This window comes from Larus michahellis, chromosome 6 (assembly GCF_964199755.1).
Source record: "Larus michahellis chromosome 6, bLarMic1.1, whole genome shotgun sequence".
In the NCBI taxonomy this organism is placed as follows: domain Eukaryota; kingdom Metazoa; phylum Chordata; class Aves; order Charadriiformes; family Laridae; genus Larus; species Larus michahellis.
In genome coordinates this window covers 59,107,551-59,132,874 of record NC_133901.1, presented here as the reverse complement: position 1 = coordinate 59,132,874, position 25,324 = coordinate 59,107,551, and the positions used below count along the sequence as shown (strand labels likewise).

Genomic DNA, 25,324 nt, shown 5'->3' with positions numbered 1-25,324 from the left:
CCAAGCGTTTACAGTCCGAGTGCAAACGCAAGAGACAATAGAGGCGGATGCATGATGAAAAGTTCCTGAACTCCTCCTCTTTTAATTAAATAGCACTGGTCACTAAGAACTCTTCTCCCCCCCCCGCTCTTTTAGCAGTGGAAAAATAAATTTCTGAATACTATCTGCACGCAGGACAAAATCCCAAACATTTAGTTGGGTCTTTTTAAGTCTAAAAATGATTAAAACTCAAAATGATTAAAAAAAGTTCAAGCAGCTCCGTGAGCAGCTCTTTCCCACTATATCCCTCATCAGTGGACAAAAATAGTCAAGAGCTTTGCTCTTCTGTTCTTGAGGCAACACCTTTTTTCTGCTTCCTGTAAATGCCTCTGTATCAATGCCAAAAAGTTACAAGCAGAGAAAAAAGTACCATCCAGCCTGCTGAGATAACCAGATGTTTGCAGTTTGAGCAAACGAAGCTGAATTGCATCTAACCTGTAGTTTTACACCTTATGCAGCACCTCAGTTGTCCCAAACACGTCTCTAAAACCAAAAGATTAATTTAGAAAAAGGAACTTTAGAAAAAAACAACACCAACCTGTGAGACTCGAGCAATCTCAATATTTAAACCAGCTATGTCTCACTGCAAGTTGAGAGTTACCTAAAGCCATTCAGCCTTCATGCCCAAATTTCCCTCCTTGGGTCAGTTCTGAGGTTTTTAGGGAAAGTCTCTTTGCTCTTAGTGCTAACAAGTGAACTATTATTAAGGCTATTGCATTCAATTACAGAAGGTCATTGTGCTAGAGGTAGTTTCTTATGTAAAACTGTTTTCAGTTCAGCAGGGTGGGAGGGAGGAGGGGGGGAGCTGCATTTCACCAAAAACTGAACTGATAAGGAAAAAGAGAGCACTGTTTACTCAGCAGTGTGCTGCAAGTCCTTTTGCCTTCGTTTCTAAACAACTGAAAGTAGGTAGTTTAAAACATGCTAGGGTCCAATCTTGAATTTTTAATTCTAAATTAGAAACGGCAAGCAGCACTCTGATATCATGCAATATCTATTTATTGTGGATTACAGATCCCAGCAGTGCTGGAAAGAGTTTACAGTCAGATTCCCCTCCAGACGTGCCTCCCAGACCAAAAAAAGGGTTTGCTCTCCCCGAGCCTAGGAACACATAGTTGGCACCTCCTCCAGCGGGGAGCAGCTGGGCAGTTGCTACCGTTTCTCATTCCACTCAACATGACCAGCTATTAAATTATCCCAAGTTTCTTGTTCAAGCTCAAACTCTCCCAGAACAATTAAAAAGGCACCAAGCTGGAGGTCACAGCACATTGCCACTTTCCGTTTGGTGACCTTTGTCAGAATGAGAGATATATATAAAAATGTCTCTTTCTTTTGTCTTAAACCACAGTTTAGCACTCAAAATACTGTCCGCACAAGAAGCTTGGTATGTTTTTAAGCAATGTAAACACAATTCCATATTAAGGACTGTGGAAAGTTCCCTAAAACCCAACCAAACAACACAGGAGCACAACACAAAGAGCCACCCTGCCACAAAGCCTGCAATAAGAAGGGAGTTTCTTTCCCCGCTTTGCAGTTTTGCTCCTTCCTTGCAGTTTTGCTCCTTCCTTGCAAATAAAAAGCGTCTCTCACGCTACCGCAGCTCCCCGATTAAACACTATGGGTGGGGAACCGCTGTTTGTAAGGTTCCGTTTTAGGAAAGTCAGAAATCATTTCCTTGCGGGGGAAGGGGAGAATAAAAATAAAGGCAGTCGGTCACATCCTCCACCTGAGCAAGCAGCTCCCACCGCACCGAAGCTGGTTACCTGTCTGAGACCCAGGAGGAAAGGCATTCTGCAGGCTCATCCTCCGCACCAGCGCATGGGAAGGCAGGAATTTAAAGCCCCACAGTGACCATTTCCTCATCTGCTGTGGGCAGCCCGCTCCTCCGATCCTATTTAAACCAGGGCTTCCTCGGCTGGGAATGCAAAGTAAACAGGGTCCTGGGACACTGCACGCACTCGCTGGCTCCCCCTCCTCCTCCTCCCACTCCCCGTGACATATCTCAGACGCAGCCCAGCCGGGGTGTTTGCAAGAGGGAAATGACATCAGGTCGGGCAGTTCTGAAAAAAAAAAAACAACAAACCAAACCCAAAAACAAACAAGAAAACCCCAACAAAACAAAACAAAAAAAACAACGCAGAAAAGAAAAAAAGGCAAGCCCTGAACCTTAAGAGAGCTGCTGGGTAACCCCAGGCTGCTCGCTGCTGTTGGGAAACGCTGCCTGTGCGGGACCCTGGCAGGGGGCCGTGGAGGAGCAGCAGCAGCTCTCTCCTCCCTGATAACTGGATGCTGCAAGTGGAAGGGAGTCTATTAAAAACGTTGGCAAGAGCCGACAGCTCCTCAGTGATGATTAAATCTCGCTAAGCAAAAATAGACATTTTATCTATTTTTGAGGAGAGAGCTAAGTTTGATGCCGCTTGCTGAACAGCACTGGAGCCCTAGGAGCAACCACCATGGTTTCTCCAAGTACCTCCAGATCAGGTAAAGCCTTCACAGACCCAAAGCATTCCCACGCCGCCTTCTGCCTACCACCACAGCTCCTTTTTTTCTGAGCAACTCTCATGGCACTATTCAACTCTCGGCCCCTCCAGGTAACAGCTGTCCCATTAAAGAAACAGCAATAACCCCCCTGATTTCAGTAGGATCAGGATTGGGGCCTCTCCAGCAGACAGGTGATGGGAAGACATTTTAATCCACCTCTCCCCAAGGAAAACGGGATTAGCCCCGACGGAAGGTTCCTCATTCTATTTGACCTCATTTCACATTTTCATGCCAAGGGGCAATTAAGCCTTATAAACAAATTTATCATCTGGTGCCCAGGATGGCATGTCTTGTTTGTCCTCTCCCAGGCAAGGAGTACAGCAAGTTCCACAGCGGTGTAGGAGATGACACTGCAGAAGGTAATCTAAATTTAACTCCCTTTTCTACCTCCACTCCAGCAACCTCTTTTTTTCATGCTTCTCTTTAATCAGCAGCTGTCCTCGTCTGTCGGGGGGGACTAGGACACCACCACCACTGCCACGTGCCCCAGCTCTGCAGATATTTGACAGAGGGGCAACTCCCCTTGCTTTTGGCCTCTTTGGCTTTTAGAGCTCAACACGTTAAAATATTTGACGAGGGAAGGAATATACCTTTTTTTTTCCCATAGAGAATTCACTGAATCCCTTTTTTAGTAGCAGTTCTAACAATAATTTCAAGACTTCAGAAGAGAGAGAGAGAAACCACATATAATTCTTACAAATGCCAATTTGCAACAGCAGAAAAAAAATATTTGGGGGAAAAAAAAAAAGGAAAGAAAAAAACCAATCCAGAACAGAATGCCCCCAGACAGCCAGATAGCTTGCAGCAGTGTCAGAAAAAGACACCCATTTTCCACATGCCAAAGCCCCTCAGTGGCCACTGCTGCTGCCTCCTCCCAGCCCAGCCCAGCCTGGGGTTGTTTCCCAAATGACAGCCCCACTGGGGGTGTCCTCCACACAATTGGGCTGTGAAATTATACGCAAGTTTTACTTATTTTTACACCAACTTAAAGGCACCATATAAACTTGCTGTTTAATGTAAGCACATCTCTCTTTTTCCTAAGAGAAAACAGGCACATAAGTAATTTCCTGGAGGATACAAAACATCAGCATTAACCAGCATCAGCCAGGCAATGGGATTTTCCAGCTTTTGTGCTCTTGGATCAAACAAACTCTCAGCCTTTGCTTTTCCAATTCTATGGACAAACACCAGTGATATAAAAGGGCAGCTTTCTGTTTTAGTAATCTGTTCTATGGCCTCACGCTGTCCTTTGAAATACCCGATTTTGGCTGTTGCTATCCAGAGCCCTGGACTAGGCAGATCCCAGGGCTGAGCCAATGCAGCAATTTCTAAATCCCTACTGTCAGAAGGAATCTAACTTTAACCACCCGCCTCTCCCCCAGCATGTATTCAAAAGGCAAAGCGTCATTCCAGATCTAAGACAAGTTGTGAAGGACTATCAAAGGCACTAACTTAGTGGAAAAGCAAAAGCATCCTGATTTATGTGTGAATTTAGCAATCCTGGAAAGCCTGACACAAAAAAGGTGGTTTGCAAGCACACATTACCACATTCGACTGCAACAGCAGCAGCCACCCTCTCTTGCAGTCTCTGAGTGACAGTGGCCAGTAACACACCCCACAAACTCTGCTATAGGTGACTATGGAAAAAGCCCTGGAGAGGGGCAAAAAAAAAAAAAAAAAAAAAAAGAAGCTAGATGAGTTAGCTTATACCCTAATCATTACACTTAGAGACTTTTCAAAACACTTAGGTTCTCCTGATCTTTGCAATTGCTTTGGATATTCCAACTGGTATCATTTCACTCCCTCCTCTTTTTTTAAGTTCATAAGTACTTGCCCCAATGCTTTGTCTTGCAGTAATGAGTTTCATAGACAGGGGTTGCGAACAAATAATTCCTTTCATCAGGACTGAATTCACCACGTTCTAATCTGACTTCCATATTATTAGCAGGTGGGAACAGAAGTCCCCATCCGTCTTCTCACCCATTCATTACTCTGTACCTGTTAGCTATCTTCTTATAAAAGATATCAATCTTCCCCATCCCCTTAACATAAAATCTTTTCCTAAAGCCTTCAGCTGCTCAGTGCCCATTTCCAAAACCTTTCTAATTTTCTATTGCTCTCTGCTTGGGGCAAACAGAGCCGAAATAATAATTATTTTAATGAAAGCAAGAGTAGCTCTAAGGCAGGCTCAGCATGGGTTTCACTTCCTTAATACAAACCTGGAGTTTAACATCTGCAAAGACCACCCATCTATGACACAAGAGTGTGTCTATCTGAGATATAGTGAACTGAATAAACACAAGCCTTTACAGTTTTTCTGTAGATGAATCTCTTGAGGGTTCTGAAAAGTCAGGGCTAATGTCAGGACAGATTACAGGATCTACATTATTTTGAAAAATTGCTTGTTTGGGCAGCCACCAACCATCCTTTTTTGGCATGTCAGTGTGGATCCCACTACAAGATAGTAGTGAGCAAGTTTCTTTCGAAAAAGAGGGAATAAAGACCTCTAGGCTTTATCAGTCTGTAGTACTGCTCTCCTGAACACGCCATCTGCCCCAAACACGATGTCAAGCAAAGGATGCTGCTTGACACCTTACAAGCCCAACACACACTGTGCCTCATGACCTCAGATATTAGCATGCAACTGAAGCAGACGATGGAAGTTGTTTGGGCCATTTTAGAGTTGCTTTCCGTACTTGATGGGAGATGCTTGCAAGCAGGTTTAGTAACCCAGCAAGATACAATATCCATTTTGATACCCCTGAGGAGACAGTCTGACCTTTAGATGATCCAGTTACCACAACACGATTGAAACAAAAATTGAAGCTCCGCAGCTCAAATCTGTCAGGCTTGAAGCACAAGGTTACCCTCAGTTGCTCCGTTATTACAGTCCTAGGCAGGGAGAGGTTTTCAACAGCAGATTTGGGTGGTGTGTAATATCCCTTCAATTAAACTTTAATACCATGGTTCTGCAGCTATACAGATACAGGTTTACCATAAAGTTGGAACCGTTTTATCTAATGACTCTTCCATTTGTGCGCTCTGTTATTTTCATGTTGGTAACAGAAGCATCCCTGGAGCATCAGCCTATCCATTTTCATTAGTCATCCCACAGCCTTGGGTGCTAGAACTGAGACTACACAGGTCTGTCAGGCACTCAAAGCAAAGTGTGAAAGAAGCAACCTGAATTAGGGCAACTTTATCTTTCCCCATCCTGGAGATGGCTCTGGGAATAAAGAAAAAAGGGGAAAGAAACATACAGAAAGGCATAAAAGCAGATCCCTGTTTAGAATAAGACAACATGCGGGAACACCAAGCTCTATCTATCTGCCTTGACAGCAGATGTTCTAAAGGGGCTTGTTCGCTAGCAAAAGCGGCGTGAGACATTGGGAGATCACCAATGCTGGAACAGCAATGCAATGCTAGATCTGCCTGGAAACCATTTCTGGCTGGCCGACTGCCTGCAAAATCTGCCCACTTGCTGTCGATTCCTGAAGAGTGAAGGGCTACTTCCCCACCCTAGCAGCACCGTTACAAGCACATGATGACTTTCCAATTTGAGCAGCAAGTGCCCTGGGTTCATGTAACGTATAGCATTGGCGCAGCCTACAAAGAACGTCATCAACAAATTCCAGAGGGCAAACAGGAACAGGTCAGTCTGATAATTTCCCAGCACCTACAGAACCCAGAGTATCTGCTCTGTTGCTTAGAGGACACACGATCCAAACCAACCCTTCAGACCCGTGGTGTCTAGTACTACTGTATTATTTAGGAGCGGGGTAAAGTGGGTGGCCCACTTTGTGTGCAGTTCAACTACAAAACAAAGACAGTGAAGTCACTTGCATTTAATGTTTGTCAGGCTAAAGTGACTTAATCATTGTTTAGAGACAGCAAAGAATAACTGCAGCAAAAGACACCATATGTGTTGGAACTGGCTTGTGAGCCAGTGGTGCAGCCAGTCTGCTGGATCAATAAATTTTAATGTGCAATGAAGCAGAAGGGCTTGCAGGGGTTAGAATCTGTCCTTGGGCAGGTCCCTCTTCCCTGCAGCCTGCCACCACTTCTCTCAGCTCAGCAGTTTAGAAGTGCAAGAACTTCTGTGGCTTACTAAGTCGAGATAAGCAAATAGGGACAGTGCATTGCAGTCTCACTGCTGTCACCTGTCTTTGTCTCCAATTAACTGGTTAACCAGGGAGGAAGAGACTGCACACTTCAAAATGTGCTCAGTGTTGCAGAGAGCCTCAATGGCAACAGTTCACGCTTGATTCCAATCGAATCTTTATTCCATGTGAATCCTGAACAGCAATTTTTGGCCAAGTGGACCAGTGCAAATATGTGCCACATCCTCCACCTGAAAGCCATGCATGACTTCAAAAGGAGGGGGGCATTGCAGAGGAAGCCACTACCCACTCTGTCACCTGGTATTTCAGCAGGACCCTGTCCTCCACTTTCCATACGTAGGTGAAGAAATACCAACAGTAAAGCACTTTCATTTGCAATTATGTACATCAAGCAATCCCTCCTCTGGAGATGCTTCCTGTATTGAGCTACCTTAAGAAGGGCACTCAAGAAAGGGCACAGAATGGACAAGGGCTGAATGTAGATGAGTCCTCTCCAACACCTATCCAGGCTGTTCCAGACACTCTTACCCACTCTGCTGTTCAGCTGATGGGAGAGGGGTGGCAATGAAAAGTCCAGACTCCTTCTATGAGACCAAAATAGTTTTTGCTAAGCGTAGCTTGAAATTTCCAGCCCTCAGTGACATTGTTTCCCACTGCTTTTTCCCCAAGGAGGAGAAAATGATAGCCACAGGTCCAGCACGCTTTTCTTCACAGCAGCGGAGCTGTGGCCAAGCCAATGTAATTGCAATGCCAAAGCCTATTTGCATCATCTATTTTCCGTGACCACTGTTTCAATACCCAGGCCTGCCATTCAAGCCCAGAGGTCTTAAAAAACTTTAAAGTCCTTCGCCACTGAGGCAGAGAGGGACTAAAGAGCTGAAATTGCCCTATTCAGACGTGACACTGCTTCAGGGGAGAAAGGGTTGATTCTGTCCCTTCAGCATTCCCAGGTTTTGGGCACCGATGTCAGGCTTCATTTTTAGTCTGGAGTGGGTAATGAAGTCGCTGGAAAGCCTACTTAGCTTTCTCTGAGCCTGCTGGGAGGGAAGGAGGAGGAGGGAGTGGGCAGATCAGCTGTTAAACATTTGACAAGACTGTCTCCAGGAGGGCTAGTGTGTCCAGGGTGGTATAGGGACACTAGCCTGGCTCTCTGCTTTTTGGCACTACAGCTCTTGTTTTCCTTATGCTCTTGTATGCAAACAGGACCTTTGGTAACAGCTCAAGAGGAGACGATCTGCACCAGACAGGGAAGAAGGCAGAGCCTGCAGACAGTAACAGGATCCCCCAAATGCGGAATCAAGATGCTAAGCGTCTGTTCTAGTTTTAGTGTCTTGCACCATCTGGGTACCAAAAATACAGCCTGTGTCTCTCCTTTGGTCACATTATCATAGGAGACAGCACTGTCCAAAAGCTGCTTACCAGCACAACCTTGATGGAGATCTTAGATGCTCTACTCTTGTTTTCTCTCCAAATGACAGCAACTCACTATTTTTAGTGCTCATCTCATGTCTGCTTGGCATTTCCCTTGGGCCTTACCCTTGTTTCACAGTGTTGGTGCCAGCTCCCACGAAGCGTTTTTTTGATGCCAGAGGGGCTGATGCCAAGTCTGTCTGTCTTAATGCCAAAATGGCAGCTGGCTTTATTGTTGAGACAGGATTTGCCAAAGCTAACAGCACTAGTGCTGGGGTGACTAGCATTGATTTTAAGGTTTTCTTCTTCCTTACTCTTCTATTGCCTCTAGACTTCATGGGATAATGCTGCTCCAAATGATCCTCTGGGGTCCTAGGAGAGGGATTTTTCATCAGGGTCTGAGGCAACAGGCATTTATACAGCAGACCATCTTAACTTGTAAGTTCTCAAAGAGACAGATACTTATATATGTGGAGGAATTATCTGGGGTCCAGTGCTGCCACTGCTGGAGCCAGCTACGAAACCACCACCCCCTGCAGATCGAGCAGGACTTGATCTCTCTCAGCCTGTAAATGTGTTTAAAAAGAACCTACCACAAAAACGGAGAACCCACTGAAGATAAAGGCTGTTACGTGGCATTTCAACACCAAGATACACCTAACACAGAAGTCTGGAGCAGGAGAAGAGGGTCAGGGATCAGCCAAATCACATCACCATGAGCAAGAAGACAAAACCCCAAAACGGTCATGGCCTTTTGCCCCTTTTGCACTCTTGCAAGCACCACTCCATGAAACGCTACTGTTCAGATAAAATCCAGTCTCACACAAGAGGTACAGGCACGTTGACTGTGGGAAACACCCAGAGATGTGAACAGATAGCACATATGATAGGTAATCACACATGTACAGATGCATGTCATTTCAAGTGATGGTATCCCTGAAAATTAGGAAGTATTTTGATGTTAACCTCTGATACTTTTCTTACAAACCTAACCAGACCTTTTTCAGAAACAGTGGTGTCAAACGGGCATCCAGTTGCCCAAAGATGCTCAGCTCTTTCTTCAGGAACAGTGCAGCTAGTTAACCTGACAAGAGGTACACAATCAGTTAAAATGGCTTTCTCATCATGTAAGACTTTGCTGGAGGATCTGTTATGCATACAGCCTGGTCATATCTTTCTGAAGTTCATTGGTCTTTTCTGAGTTTAAGTTTACATCTTGAACAAATTTAGAAAAGCCCCCAAAATCCCAGCAGTCTTGTTTTCCTCAGCTCATTTTACAAGACGTTCTTTTATTGAGTTCTGAGAATTAAGTTTCTGTTTCCAGCACAGTACCACTCTTACATGGCCCATACCCTTCTTGAGAGGAACAGATTTTCTGGGAAATACTTTAGGGACAAAAAGAGACATCAGCAGCTGCCTCTTTCCGAGCATCCTGCTGGATATTATGGTTTGATAACGTTACACATCAGAGCATAGGTTATGCTGAGGCAAACAAACAAATATCCTCAAACTGCCCTATATATATACATGCATGTATGTACAGCCTCAAGCACTTTCTTAGTATTATCCCTGGACCTCACACTCCAGGCCCTGCCATGGCACCTACATCCCCATCGATAGGTGGGTTCCGGTCACACAGATGACTGGGTTTGTGGTACACAAACCACAAACAACTGGTTTAACCAAGTCTTCTTCCTCTTAGAAAATACAAGTGGATCACAATACAGTACTCCCAAAATTAAAAGCCTGTCAATTAATCCAATGGACTATGCAGTACCTAGAGTTTTACAGGATTTCTGTTATCTAGTAGAAAAGTAAATTCATCTGAACTGCTACAGATAGGCTGAGGCTCAGAGTTTGCGGTTAGAGCCTGGCACAAACATGTGGAGGGAAGCCCTTCCACATGGCACGGTGTCACTAGCAAAAAGACAGGAAGACTTCTCCTTTTCAAAATGGAAAGCACTAAAGATCACGTACATGTATTTTCATACAACCAAAGCGAAGAATTAAAGGAAACCACAAGTTTAACTATTAAGAAAGCTCAATACCACAAGCATTTAAAAGATCACAGCACAACAGCATTAAAGACATCATTTTTAAATCACTAGACAAAACTCCGAGAGCTATCAGATCTTAACCTCCAGTTAAAGTTTCTTTAGACATGCAACTTTAGGGAAAAACCACTTCAGAAAACCTCATCTTAAACATAAGTTCATCTTTTCTAACTTGAATTACTGTGTTACTTTGGATCTCTCCACTTGGAAGAAAAACATGAACTCACCTCTATTTTGCAATTAGAAGTAAACAAAAATAAGGAATAAACAAACCAGCATAGAATCATAGAACCATTTAGGTTGGAAAATACCTTTAAGATCATCAAATCCAACCATTAACCTGGTGCTGCCAAGTCCACCACTAAACCACATCCCTAAGCACCACATCTATACATCTTTTACCATATGGTTAAATGCAGTTTCAAGCCAACTTTACCCATGTCTGTAAAACAGCAGGAAATATAAAGACCTTAAAGTCTCTCCCCTGTTGTAGTATTGGTTCTACTTTGGCCTACGTTTTTACCAGGAAGACAAGAAAAGCTCCCCAAAAGGCCACACACTTTGTTGTTCTGCCAACTGGAGTGTTTTTGGGATTGTCTCAAACAGTACGGCCATCAGAAGCATGATCTGCAGAGAGCTCAGAGGTGTAGGTTTCCAGGTACGAATAAAGTTGCTTTGATCCAAGCATACAGTGCAAAAAATTCAATGCCTCCCATCACCAGCTTCTCCATCCTGCTGCATTTCCCTCTCTGCACCTATTTTCCCTAACTGTGAAATGGGGAGAGTGCAAGAAAGCTGTTTGAGATACTACAACAATTGGACTCTAAATACAACAAATTGTTATTCTTTCTTGCCCAGCAGAACTGCCACCAGTGACCCAAATATTTCCTGTTGGGCTCAGCTCATCTGGAGCCACCCCTGGGACAGCCAGCAGTTATGTAAGGAACAGACGGCTGGGAGGAAGCGATGTCCAAGTATCCATGTCCGAGTGTCCATGTCTGAGAGTCATGTTTCAGCATCAGCCGTGGCATTACGCAGTTTGCACTTTGCTTAAGCATTAAAAGCACTACTGGCACCTAGAATCACAGCCAGTTTCTAAATTTTAGCCATGTACCTGCAGGCCAGGCAGTTTTGCCATTCCAAGTACAGATACCTTCAACACCGCGCTGTCTCACTCCCCCACCTTTGTCGTATCTGTAGGCTTTCCCCCTTAGATACACGGGCAATGTATGCTCCCCTTGTGTACATAAGCATGCTTTATTTCACATAGTTCAATGCTCAATAATTAAAAACTCGTTTCAGCTTTATCTCGGTAAGAAATGCTGATCACCATAGCCTGCCTTTATGGCTATTATCTTATCCCAACTGCTGTAATTTCCATTAGTGCATGTTATTCCACTGGCAGATAAAGCAGACACTCCCCTGGCTGAAGCAGGGCTGAAGGAGGACAGGGTGACCCACGCTGCCTTACCTCTTTCACACATTTCTCTGCAGCAAGGTTGCAGGCTGCGGGAAAGAGAGGCGGCTAAGCGCTTGCTTTCTCCTTGATGAAGTCTGGCTTCCAGACATGCATTTGCTCTAGATCACAATACCAGTGGCCTCTTACTCCTGCAATCATTGTTTTTCTTTAAATTCTCTCATAGCATAAACTGAATAGTCCGTAAGCACCTCTGCAAAAAAGTCAAAACAAATCGAAATCTCATTGAGATCCTACCTTTTTACAGGAAGGTAGTTGGTGCCAATTAGCATGACTAGAGTAAAACAGTAAATCTTAAAGACAAAAAAACCCAAACTGTCAGAAGCCAGTTAGTTTCTTCTTCAAAAGGTGAACGATATACATGTCACGTCAGCACTCAGAAAGTTCGAAGACTTGTGGGTGCCTGTTGAATGAAGAAACTCTAAGGCAAGGAAATAATTTCACTTTTTAGAAATACTCACTTCTGATATAATATTGTAGGCTCCTACAGTAGTATGTTTCCCCTGATGCAGGTAGTTTGGGGAGTAGAGATTCTGAACATCTCCTTTGGAAACCCAGGACCAATCCTCCTTTCCTGGAAACAAGCGAGAAAACTGCCCACCGATTTCATTGCAGAGACCCAGCCTGCAACTTGTAAAGTCATCAGACCATTGAAAGAGACATCTTCCAGGTAAAAATACATAAAGAACTAAGGGACAGACAGCAACATTTGTGAGCAGGATTTAATTACGGATTTAATTACAGCCTGGCCATCAGACTGTCCTCCTTTCAGCACTTGTTCCTTATCACGGGCTTCAAACATCAGGGCTGTTTGAGAATGAAAGATGCAAACCCAGAGGCACCAGGCTGAAAGGCTTCTCAAGAAGTCACCCTGCCAAACTGCCCTGGGAATGATTCGCTGCACCCAAAGCATCAACATTTCTCTAACCTATTCTCAAGATGACTGCAATCACTAATGTTCAACTAGTAATGTGCTCCTGTGCTCGATGCTCTTCAAAAATTAGAATATTCTTTCCTGTTAACATTAATTCAGGCCTTAGTGCAAGATAAGGCAGTAATTTCTTCTCCTCTACTAAAAACAAGACAACTGATCATGGTCATCTTCATAAATTAGCTCATGTGGAAAATAGTTCCATTCCTCTATAAGCTGCTTTCAGAAGACAAGAGAAGGCTGCTTCCACAGACCACACGGATTAAATGGTAGTTTTAATGTTCTTTTCAGCATGCAACTTAAAACAAAACTTACAATGTGGGATACAAAACGGCACACATCACTTACTAATACGGATTATTACAAAATACCTGTATAGGATACTGCTACATCATTAAAGATCTGGGTTTGGTTTTTTTTGCAACAACTGCACTCAATTCTTGATACATCCCCAGATCCCAGACTCCCTCTATTTGACTTTCTCCATGCACTGAGTACTCTGCACTTTTCCTTCAGGTGAAGTGAAATAAGCTTCAGACTATTTCTTCAAGTTCTTTTCCTGTCTTCAAAAACACACACAACCCTCCATCTGCATCTCAAGTACCTTCTCTTTGTTCCCCCAAATATTAGCACAGAGGCAGAACAAGCCCCTCCAGGACCCCAGTCACCACCACAGACAACTCCTTAGCGTGTATTCCAGTCACTTAACGAACTCACTGTATTGCTGTTTAATCCCTACTCAGCATCCCATAACCAATGTGCTCCCTCACTCACGTTGGGTTGTAAAACATCCATTGAATCCAGCAAATTAATTCCAGCCCTGCCCCCCACCCTGAGGTTGTTCCTGATAAATCCACAGGGCTCGTTTCCTGTTGCCTTAGAGATGCTTATAATTTCTGTAGGGATTTATTCTGGTGTTTTACTAGAGACTGAAGCTGGGCACTTCACTATTTTCTAACCTTTTCTTCCTTTAATTTGACCCCTTTACACTTAGTATTCCTTTTAATGTATGTAGAATTACAGCCAGGAGTTTGTCCATTTTCTCTATTTTTCCCTCGAGAACCAAAAGAACAGGAAACCCTTTCAGACTATATATCAGTTATTGAGTTACTGTTTACTCACTTTCTTCATTAAATTTTAGATCAATACTTTTCTTCTTTTTTCAGCTAACACTGTACTTGCAGAACCTTTTCTTAAGCTTTCGTATGTTCCTTGCTAGCTGCAATACAATTCTTATACCAAAGTTGAATTATATAAACAGTAAAATATTTACTGTCCCTTCAGTTTTAGATGACTGAATTCAGTAGATTGCTTTAACATCAGCAAAAAAATAATGAAGATGATAATAAATTTCAGGATCCCTTTAAAAAACAGGTTGGCATGATAAATAAAAATGTTAGACTGCTTAAAACATACCCCATTTTGGAAAGAATTCAGCATAAACTGACAGCATGACTTTGCCCTTTAAAGTGTCAGCACACAGCAGACTATTTATTGAAGTCTGAGCTCATGCTGAGCTGAAGTCACCGTGAGGAAAAATAAGTGACCGTCAAAAATGTCCCCAAATTTTTGGGAAACTGAATGCAATGCTGCAACCAAAAAAGCAAAAGCAATCTTTTGTAAATGTAGAAACTCATTAGTGAAATAGAACTTGTATCTGCCAGTACCTGCCAAAGTGAGCCAGCAGAACCAGTGGTATTCAGTGTGTCCACCATGCACCAAAAGAGACCGTTACAGATGCTTGAAGGATTCAATTTGGAAAGCAGATCAATAACAGAGGTGAATGAAGCAGCTTTGCTATCTATCAAGCACTCCGTACAAGGTTTAGTTCTCTAATATGCAGTTAGTGTATGCTTGAGCTGCGTAGTAAGAGAAAAAAGTCTTTGAGCTATTATTATGCCTTATAGTCGTGCAGCTCTGAACAGCTGAGCCTCTGTACTTCTCCTTTCAAGGCAGGCTGGAGGAAGCGCAACCCTGCAGCTTCCTCATTAGCGTAAAGGACTGCTGTCAAATTGTCTGCAACTAGCTTTCCAACTACCCTGAGGGATAACCAGACCTCCAAAAACTCATCAAACTCATGGAGAATGCTCTTTCCTAAACTTCCCAGGAGAAGAAAGATGCACCGGTGGCTCCTACAGTCTACAAAGTGCAACAAGCTTGCAAATGTCTCTGCTGCTTACAGCAGCTCTCACCAGACTCTCATTCAGGTCCTTCACTTTTTATCTCTTATCTAGATGAGCTAGAAGAAATTTGGATGCACAGAGATGCCCAGGATGTCCCCTGTGTACTTCATCCTCCGGTATGAGAAACATCACTTAAATCAGGGGTTTGACACAGAACCCAGATCTTTCTGTAATGTGATAACTCTGCCAGAGCCATCCTGCCAGGTCTATAAATCTCAGAATTTTGCCAAGTAACAGTGGACTGTGAAAAAAGAGTCACTTCTGAAGGACAAGGTGGTGGTCTAGAGGTTTTGTTCTATTCCAGAGTGTTGCCCTAGGTTGGCTGACCGCACAAGCAAGGAGCGCAGGCACACACACTGGTGATATACTGTTGCAGATGCCGAGCATTCAGTAAAGGCAGTAAAGGCTAATGCCAGAACAAAAGACAAAACCATTTTCACAAGTACAACAGAGTCCCCCCACAGACAGTCACTTTTGTACAGTAGAGACAGATTTATTCTTGCCAAAAAAAAATTACATGTTGGGTAAGACGTCCCAGAGACACTCTGGCATCTTCCAGAAGAGCCAAGAACTTCCCCCCATAAGACTCACTGGGAAAGAGAAATGAAAGGACACCTCTCTCTATCCAACAGTACAGATTCAGACATTCTGTCAAGATCTGAACACTTACTTCTGCCATGTCTTTTCCCAACACAGCCCTGGACTCAAAAGCATTCTCAAACGTGAAGGTTCATATAAATATACCAAATTCAAGTCAGAAAGATTTTCCAATCACAACCTATGTCTCGGACGGCCAGCAAAAATAGCAGAATCTGCCAACTAAAAGAAAGGGCATTACCCAGTATAATACCCCCACATAGAAACACTCAGAGCTGCATCAAAATTTGTTTTGTAATAATTTCTTCATGAGACAGTTGATCTTTAGTGATCTAGGAAGTTGCGGATAAACCTCAAGAACTGAGAATGTTTTTGGTGCATATTCTCATTCCTCCCCAGGGAATCTTGATCTTCAGAGGAATATCAACATGAAGTATGTAAAATATTTTGTGGCCTGTTTATAACCTAATGACTCCAAATGTAACCTTAAATGCCATTCTGCAAAGAGTTAGCCATGTTCAGCAATTTGAGCAGAAGGAGAAGGCTAAAGCCTCTCAAGCAGACCACTTCTATCACTCCTTCTTTAGCTTTGTTCAAGCAATTTCATATAACACAGTTATTTTATACTGATATCAGGAAAACACTGCGCAGAATCAAGTTGACATAAAACTGATGGTTGCATTATTCACAAGTAAAATCATTCCAAGGACTTGTGTTTGGAAATGTCTGTTCACACATACAGCCAAATCTGAAAATCCATCTTCACATTAAACATTACTTAACGGCTAAAACTAGTGTTCTTCTGGAAAAGAGATTTTGAAAGAAATACTCTAATCCTTTATTAAAAGACAAACGTGAAATATGGTTCACACTGGGTACGCTTATTGTAAATCAAGTTACCTTTCTGGAAACTCAATATATATTTGCTAAATGAAAACAAAACATCTCTTACGGCTTCACGATTAGAATTTAAAAAGCCAGATGCTGCAGGAGTTAAGGTTTTCTTTGCAACGTTAGTTTAGCCAGTTATACATCCTGAAGGCTAAAAAAAGTGTTTAAGAAGGAAAGAGTGTTACAATCCGTGAAGTTAATATTTGTGTTAAAAATACTCATGGAAAAACCTCGCTGTTTGCTTTCCAGAAGCCACTATTTGGTCTCTTCTATTTTTCAAATTAGAAGAGGCCTTTGCAGAATTATAAATAAAACACTGAAAGCTCCATGTGACTTTCCCATATGTAGTTTTTCAACAGCCAAGTGATTTCCCCTATCCCATCCCCATTGTTTGCATACCAAGGCAGTGTTTGCCAAGTTTCAAGTAGAGAATTTTTAAGCCAAATTTGTAAAACCAAGAAGATAAAGATTTTGTTAATATCCTTTGTTCAAAGATACACCTCATAAGAAAAGTTAAACTATGTAGGGAAGTAAGACCGATACAAGAAAGATCATATGTTTTGCCATCAATTTACAAGGAATGTCAGTGCGTCAGGATAGAAGATGTGGGAAACGGTGAAAATGCCAACACTGGCTTCTCTCAGTCTTTGAGAGCAGTACATATAGCCATCCCACTTCTGCACGTGTTCTGAGACAGAAAATACTCTTCCCTCATTGAGCAAACAAGCAGACCTAACCCAAAAAGCAGAACTGAAGAGTTAAGAGGGCATCTCGGTTTTATTCCTCCAGAACTACTGGCAGATGCAGCAGATGGGCGGATTTTCCTGTCTGCTGCTTTCCTGGTTGCCTTTATTCCCACCACAATATCCAAATATTTGAAAGCACAATATTCGAATGGCTCCCATGTTATGACTCATATCCAGAAAACTTGTGGAGGTGACCTGAAACCAGGCCTACAGCTTTCTAAAAGATGGGATGCCTGGCCCCCAAGGAGCAACACAGCAGGTAATTCTGAGCCAAGAGGAGACAGCGGGCAACGCTGAAGTGCATGTACTGTGACAACAGAAAGGATCCTCTGACAGAGGAAAAAGCAGAGAACAAAGTAGAGGACTGGCCTTTCACCTGAACAGGTAGGAGAACCCAACAAGGAAGACAAGAAAGTCATCTGCCACGTAACTTTAAGACTGCCATGTTAGACTGAACGCCCCAAAGCAGAAGTCAGAGACATGTTCTTCCGAGGGCACCAAAGTATCTCTTTTCCAGTCTGAGCTGCAGCACAACATTCATTCCAACTGACCTCACTTTTCCTCTTGGATGAGGAACACACCCACGGTACTATCTTGATCAACGCAATCACAAAAGGTCCTTCATTGCATGCAACAGTTCAGTAAAGCACATCTGACAGCATGACAGAAACCAGTACCAGGACACCTTGAAATTCTCATGTTTGATTTGTCCTACGTGAAATCTTACTAATATCTTAATACTCCTTTGACACCTGGAGTGGAAGAGCCATGGCTGTAGGCTGGTGACAACCTGCAGCTCCATTCCATACCGCCTATGGTCTATGTCATGAAAGCCTAGCACCAAGACTTATATTAAGACACTACACACACACCAAAGGGGGTTGAAAAGCCTGCTCAACCCTCAATGAAATAAGGTGTTCTCTGGTGCTACTTACAGCCTGAAAAGTGAGGGGAAAGAGGTTCTGACTTTATTCTTTGCAGTCTTCTTCAGCCGTGCTTGATGCCTGCATGCCTCCTAAGTTTATGGTTACTTCCTGTTGACAAATATGTTCTTCTGCAATCTATTTCATCTATTTTCAAAAAGACAGATAACACATTTTTTAACATTAGCCACTTTTTTTGCAAGACAAACTATGGCCTTTATGTAACACAGGATTGGGTCTCCAAATAACTTGTGGTCCATTCTCAAACTGTTCTGGACTTCATGTGTGGCAAAGTCAGTTTTCTATTCTTTTATTTTCCGTCAGCAGAATAAGAATAGAATTTACCATACCAGAAGTCAGGTCAGTCATTAACGTTTATAAATAACATATATTGGTTTGCACTACGCAAAAGATTTGACATGGTTTTTCATGCTAGTCCAGTGTATTAAAGTTTATATATGCATTGAAAACAACTAAAATCATACCCGGGTAAAAGATCACAGGTTTCAGAAATAGACATCCCATGATTTGGTGACTTGCCTGTAATGAGCGAAAACCAATACAAAGTCATCCCATTTGTGAAAACTAGCAATTGTTGATGACGACCATATTTGTAGGGCCAACCTTCAGAGAATTATCAGTAAAAATGTAGCACCTTCCTTTTATTTACCGTTGTCCTAGCCCAAATTTATATTTAAATAAAAAATTAAAAAATCAAGATAACTATATTCTCTTTTACTTTTCCACGACAGCAAGGAGACTGAAAGCATAATTCTCTCTAATAATTTTCTGTAAAGGGAAGATTTCATTGTTAACTATAGTAAGTAAACACCAGATTTAAATTTTCCCTTGAAACTTGCCAATTTTGTCATGACTCTGCTTAAAAAAAAAAAAAGTATCAAAAAAGTATCCTTTGCACTTCAGTAACTTTCCCCTTTTGGTCTCCAGCAAAAAGACAGATGATAATTTATAAAGATTTCTACCCATGCACCATTTCTGGCTGAAATCACAGCTACAAGCCAAAAAAGCAATCAGAGACTTAAAATACAGAGAGAAGTTGTTTAGTGGCTGGTATTCCTTTGCTAAGCCAGACCTTCAATACTGCCTCTATAAAGCAAATCAGCATCAAAAAAGATGCAGAAATAAGCACTTGATCCTTCTGACATACTTGACTGTAGCAGAATATTCTAAGTAGGAAGTAATATTGCCAATAGCCTCTGACATAACCAGGAAAATGGTAGCAACAAGCAGCATCAGGAATGAAAATGAATTATCTCATAATTTCTCCCAAAGTGCCAAGAAATCAGAACTCCACGCAACTGAAGACTCTTTACAGAGTACACACATATGAAAACCTATTTTTAAGACTCACAGGACTGGAATCCCCGTGATGTAATGCCAACAGTGATAACTCAAGTTCTACAGGCATTTGGCTTTGGTTGTTGGTTGTTTTTTTAATGCCATTAAATATCTATTTTTCCTGCCTCCACACCTCACAAATACATTTTGTACCTCCAAATACTGACATAAGTCACCAGTGATCTCCCATGGCATGAGATGCGTGGGAAGCTACGCAACGGCCTTTGGGGTGGGGAAGCCAACTCAGATCCTAATTTCTCAACTCAGGAGCACAAAGAAAGAGAACACTTGTACCGGCTTTCACATCTCTCTTCTTCACATCTTGACGTCTCTGCTAAGAGATTCTAACAACCAGGACACCAGAATTCATACTTCAGCATCTTCAACTTCTTTCCTGAAGGACTCCAGCTATTGATTCCTGATACGCTGCCAAGCTGGTCCCTGAAACAAGCCAGAGAGCGCTCAGGAAACATTGAGGAAAAGGTTGGAAGTAAGAGGCAGTTGCAGGCAGATCCCAGCACGCAAGAAGTCAGCCCCTGATTGCAGGGATTCGCAAGGCTTTTCATATCCCAACACATCTCAAAGAGATGGCAAGGATTTCCCAACTTTAGAATAACAAATCAACAAGGAGGAACCACAAAGCTGCGAAAGACCGTGCAGCTGAACTGAATCATTTCAAGCTCTCTACAGACTGGGAAACGTACAGTCCAATGAACTATCATAAGTACTAGATTTTACTCTAAACTGAAATGCACACCTCTTGACCAGAAACCTGAGATTAGAGGTCAGATTTAGAAGTGAAGCTTTATACAAAGATCCTAACATGAATGCTGGGAGAAACAAGCGAAAAAAAATCCCAACCAGCAAACCCACCATCATTCTTTAGAGGAGCAGCTGCCTGGAAGAATTTGAGAAGTACTTTGTCTAAAAGCGTTTCAGTTGCTATTCAAAACACACTCACATTGCATTTCCAGTATCAGAATCTCTTTCTCTTCACAGTCGGTGTTCTATACTTTCTTCAAAGGCTCTTGCAATTTATAAGTCACAGGAAAGCACACCAAAAATACCAGACTTGACTAACGCATACACTTCTCTGCTAAGTGAGGTCACCTTTCTGCATTACATCCTATGCAGCAAACCACACGCTCCTCTGGGAAGGTGCTACCTTTACTTCTTCTAAAGCACCATGTATGCTGACAAGCATATACAGATATTAACACAAGTGAAACAGGATTTTCTGCTATAGAAAAAAACTCCTTCTAGTCTTTATTCTCCACTTGAATCCGTAATTCTGAATAACAAATGCTCTGGTTTTAGTTTAAGCAATTAATAAATCCTGATGAAAGACATCCTGAGCATAAAAATGCCCATTACCGTTTTAGACTAGATTTGAACTGCTGACCTAATGATGTGACACTCCATAGTTCTTTAACTATCTGTGATCACAGAGATTTGCATGAGGAAATATTTAAATCCCAGGAGATGGTACTTCCTGGGAAGAAAAAATGTTAGATAAATGAAATCTTCAGAAATAAAAGATTCTAGATTTGTGCAATTTTAACAAGAAAACATAAGGAACAGTCACCAGATTCCTCTGAGTTTCTGGAAGATCCTTGCATTACAAGCATACAAGACATAACTTTGCAACAAAAGTCACAACTCACGAAGCTCAGTGTTCCCTACTAGACTGGGGTGAACAAACCAAGTCCAAAGGGTCTCCCTCATGTCTTTAGAAATGTACTAAAATCAAGACATATTTTGGATCGAAACACACAAATACCTCCACTTTGAGTCAATGTATTAAAAACTAAGACTTTCATGATCTGTGCATCAACTACACTGTACTAAATATGTGGTATCTAACATCTACCCTACCAGAACTATTCCAGCTCTGCAATCCATGAAGCTTGCATCAATATCCTGGTGCTCTGCCAGCAGAGGTAGGTGCAAGTCCCAATAAGGCAAGCACGTGTTTCTCTACCTGGTTTCAAAGAGGCATCAGCTGAAAGCAGCCATCAAGTTTCCTCTCGAAGTGAAGCATCCTCTAATATTTTATTAGGTTGTAAAAATTTCACAATGGTACATCTGCTGTGAGGCAGATAGAGCCAAAGGCACAATTAACAGTTCCCATCAGAGGGCAGATCCCGTTTAACATTTTTAAAGAAGTACTGCATATGCGCAGGTGCTCCATTTCATTGGAGAGCCTCCACACAAAGAAATCTCCTGATCAATAGCAATACCTTTAATCTCCCTGATGAAAAATAATACTCCCTTGAATAGCCATCAGCCCCTCTTCCTGCACACATAAGTAAACTCAACCACAACTGTGACCATTCCTACAAAAAGGCTCTAGAGAAAAAGCATCTGTGCAAACAGCTATCTGCCTGCCTGGGGGATGAGAGTCCTTTTATTGGATTTGTTCTGAAGCTACAGATGTACTTCAGATGCCCCGTGCTCATTCAACTACCCTGAATGTACCAGCCAAAAAATCTTATGCCATCCACATGAAGACAGTCACGTTCTCCAGTTTGCATCCAAGAGGTGTGCGATTTAGGGCTTGCCAAGAAAAGTTGCTTATCATAGTTAATTTTAACAATATCATACATAGCATTAAAATAGCTTCAAGAAAGGAAAGAAAAGTGTAATATAAATTACAAAGGCAGGTTATAAATCTTCCAAAAAGATCACAGTAAAAGCCTGAAAGGGTAAGCAACCTGGTTTCATAAACATGCTTCTGATTAACCCTTTTCCAGCTTCAAAAAGATACGATCTCTATTGTTGCTAAGCATGTCTGCCAGAGCTTGCCAAGGAAAGCATGAGCAAGCAGCTTCAAAGGCAGAATGACGTACCTATAGCAGTAAACCCTAATCCTCGCTGTGGAAACCACGCAACTGAACTTAGTCATAGAAAATGGGATTAGAAATTCTAAAACAAAACAAGGGGTTGAAGGAATTCACAGTCATCCCAAGATCATGTTGAAAATATTGAGCAACATTTAAATAACTGTAGTCAGGGTTGATAAAGAGAAGAGTAAAACTAACATCTCGCACAGGAAACCTTTGGCGGATGGGGATAAGGATCCAGGTCAGCCTAAAACCTTACACACTGGCTTGGCAAGGAGCAGAGGTGACAGGGAGCACCCCAGCCATCAGCCCTAGAAATTTAAGTGCACGGACCCCTATCAATGGGTTTGTGTGATTTGACCATAGGAAACATGGCATGGGCTGAAGCAGACAGCGCTCACAGATCAGAGCGGTGCCTCACCTGCCACACAGGGGGCAAAGGGAGAGTCCCTGAGAAGCAGTTTGGGAAGTATGGCATTATTCTTTCCGCAGTTCATAACGGCACGCAAACACATGTATACAAGAATGTTGCAACTGCTCAAGTGACTGTCTTTGCTGGCGTCATATAAAGCACACAGCAGAAATGCAGAGGTCAGGATTTCTGAGGCAATTCTCCAAGGAGACAGAATTAATGTGACTTTCTGAAGTTCCCCACGTTTCTTGCACTAAAACTTCCTGGACAACAGCACTGCATATTTTCCAGTGACCAGACCTAACCCAAATTACACGTTTACACAACCCACATGAAATTCAGGTTTTGATGAATGTGTGTTTTCTTTTTAGGACAAGAGCTGATTTTCTAACTCAAGACAATCTTTCAAAAATAAACCATGTCTGCAGATAGGGTCAGGATGCCTAGAGAGATCCTAAAACAACAATTAGTTTAAGTGAGCTTCCCTGGCCCTCTTACTGCCAAAGAAAGTTCATTAGCAAGTACCAAGTATTCAACTCCTGATCACTTCAACAGATAAAATAAAGAGAACACAAAGACTTGCATCAGGAAAAGGAAGGCAGTGGCAGGAACAAAGGAGACTAGCAAGGAGAGAAAAGAATACCTTGAGAAAAAAGGCAGACTGTCATGATCTAAGTGCTGATGAAATCTGCTCCCAATCGATATGGAACGTGACCATAAAGTCCATACCAACAATCCGATGACAGAGAGCATATTCTCCCTTTGATCATTCTGAGTGTCAATGGAAACCCACTGGGGCTTGAAGAGATATCAAGCCTTTGAGAGATGAATATCTAACCTAGCACACAAACCATGAATGGAAATAGAAATGAGTTTCCACCCCTTCTCCCCAGGCCTATCACTTCCATTTAATGAAGTCTGAGTGGTCAGATTTCAGTGACCTTCCTCTGCTTTCTCTCTGCCTAGACACATCAGGCTCTTCTTTCCTTTAGAAAGGCCTCCACGCCTCCCTCTCACGAAAGGGAAAATAGGACAAGATAGATAGTAGGTGCCACAACTTACGTGCAGTTCTTCATGCCAGGCAGAACAGCATGGGGCTGTCCAAATTCATTGCAAGAGCAGAATGTCTACATTATCTTTAATTTGCCATTGACATTACCACGCAAGTCTTTTCTCCCTTGCAGCCTCACAGATTCCAGCAGAGCCCTGCAGAAAAGTGACCTTGCAGCAACAACCAACCCTACGATATTACCAGGTACTTCCCAAACCCAAGGTCGTGGCAGTTTCAAACAAGGCACACCAGTGGAGAAGACTGGGAACTGTTTTTCTATAGGCTCTGCAGGGAAGGAGCAGACACTCACGGATAACCCTGCAGAGCCCCTCTGAAACCTCAGAGGTAACCAGACCTGCTCACAGACTCAGAGAAACTACACAAAGATTCACCTTCCACCAGGAGCAAGATTCTGATCAACTAGTAGAGCCTCTAGACTATAATTGGTCAAAAAATTAAAAGAAAAGGAAGTTAGGGCATTTCACACTCTGCTCAGTCTCTTGAAAGATCGTGGTTTTTTCTTGGTTTTTTTTTTTTTTTAAGAAGCTGCTTAGAAGTTCAGAGAAAAAAAAACAACCTTCTCTTAGCTTCCCTTCTGTATTTAGGCAGAAACTTTTTCAGTATTTCCAGTGTTGCGAAATAAAAGACAAAAGAAAACAAATCTACTTTGCCTACACAGAAGTGCCAACCAGAAAAAAAAAGCCACAAAAGCTTGTATAAATCCACGCACATCCCTAAAACCAGATGCACCTATCAAAGCATTGTTTAAAGTTTGCCCAAGTTGAGAGTCTAACTGAACTCTGTACTTGCTGTTAAGAATAATTTTACTCAAAGTAATAACCAGGATTCAAACCAAGTAAGAAATAATGAACTTGGTTTTAATTGGTTTGCGAGATACCCAATTTGTAAATGCTACCCTTAGCCAGCTATTGAATACACAAGTTGATAGAGCCCAGAAGGCACAGTGATGAGTGACTTAAGTGGAGGCACCCTACACCCACCAACATTCCTGCTGAATGAATGTGAAATCTGCAAGAATTGCTTTTATTTATCTTGCTAAAAGCGTTTCTTGGAAGGGCTGGAAAAATTTATTTCAGATGGATTTTTCATCTGAGAACAAAGTTGTATTTATTGTAATTATGCACTCTCCAGTGTGGCCTGCCTTGCTGAGAAAGAACATTAAATTCAGCTGCGCACAAACTCACGGAAGTGACCTTTTGAATGAAAATGCTGCAGCAAGAGACTTGTGGAGCATTCTCACTAAATAATAACCTACTGTCTGCGACTTGCAGATTAGTGCTCAGACCACTGATTTCAGCTGCTACTTACACAGGCACAAGTCCACATGAGGCCAATCAGCTGAGAATAAATCGTGTTTGCTGCATTCTACAATATGAAGAAACTTGGGAAACTATTCATAGTATCCAGTCCAGCATAGTTTTATGAAATTTTATTAACAATCATGCAGCAGCTTAACCTTCCAAAGCACTTTAAAGAGGTCTTTTCTGCAGGACACCCACTATCTAATTTAAATGTGAGGATCAAAGGTGTTATTGACACAAACTGAACAAGCTCTGACTTTAATGAGAGCAACAAATGCAAGGATGAACACCCACCACCCACACAGAAGTACCCCTGCTCCCTCTTTGCAGAAGGGCATGAGAATTATCTGAAAGGCTTCTGCTGTGTGGAAAGCCCAAGCACTGGGGGAGAGAGGCAGGTTAGCACTAAAGAGCTAGGAAGTCA

At 42.3% G+C, this 25,324-nt stretch overlaps 1 protein-coding gene across 4 annotated transcripts in view; it reads right to left on the bottom strand.

The window, feature by feature from the left end:
- WBP1L (WW domain binding protein 1 like) overlaps positions 1–25,324 on the bottom strand; it is a 60,644-nt gene that overhangs the window by 23,414 nt on the left and 11,906 nt on the right. Inside the window, exons 2-3 of one of the 4 annotated variants that reach the window (XM_074590131.1) lie at positions 19,567–19,713; positions 17,926–18,060 (exon numbers count right to left, since the gene is read on the bottom strand). The exons of 1 other annotated variant lie outside the window; for it this stretch is intronic. Coding sequence is in view for 1 of the 3 variants with exons in the window: in XM_074590130.1 (XP_074446231.1) it covers positions 1,803–1,829 (27 nt within the window). In the remaining 2 variants the exon portion in view is untranslated. Of the gene's footprint in view, positions 1–1,784; positions 2,796–17,925; positions 18,061–19,566; positions 19,714–25,324 lie in introns of those variants that run through there. 2 more of the 4 variants (XM_074590130.1, XM_074590132.1) reach the window with 2 other exon arrangements.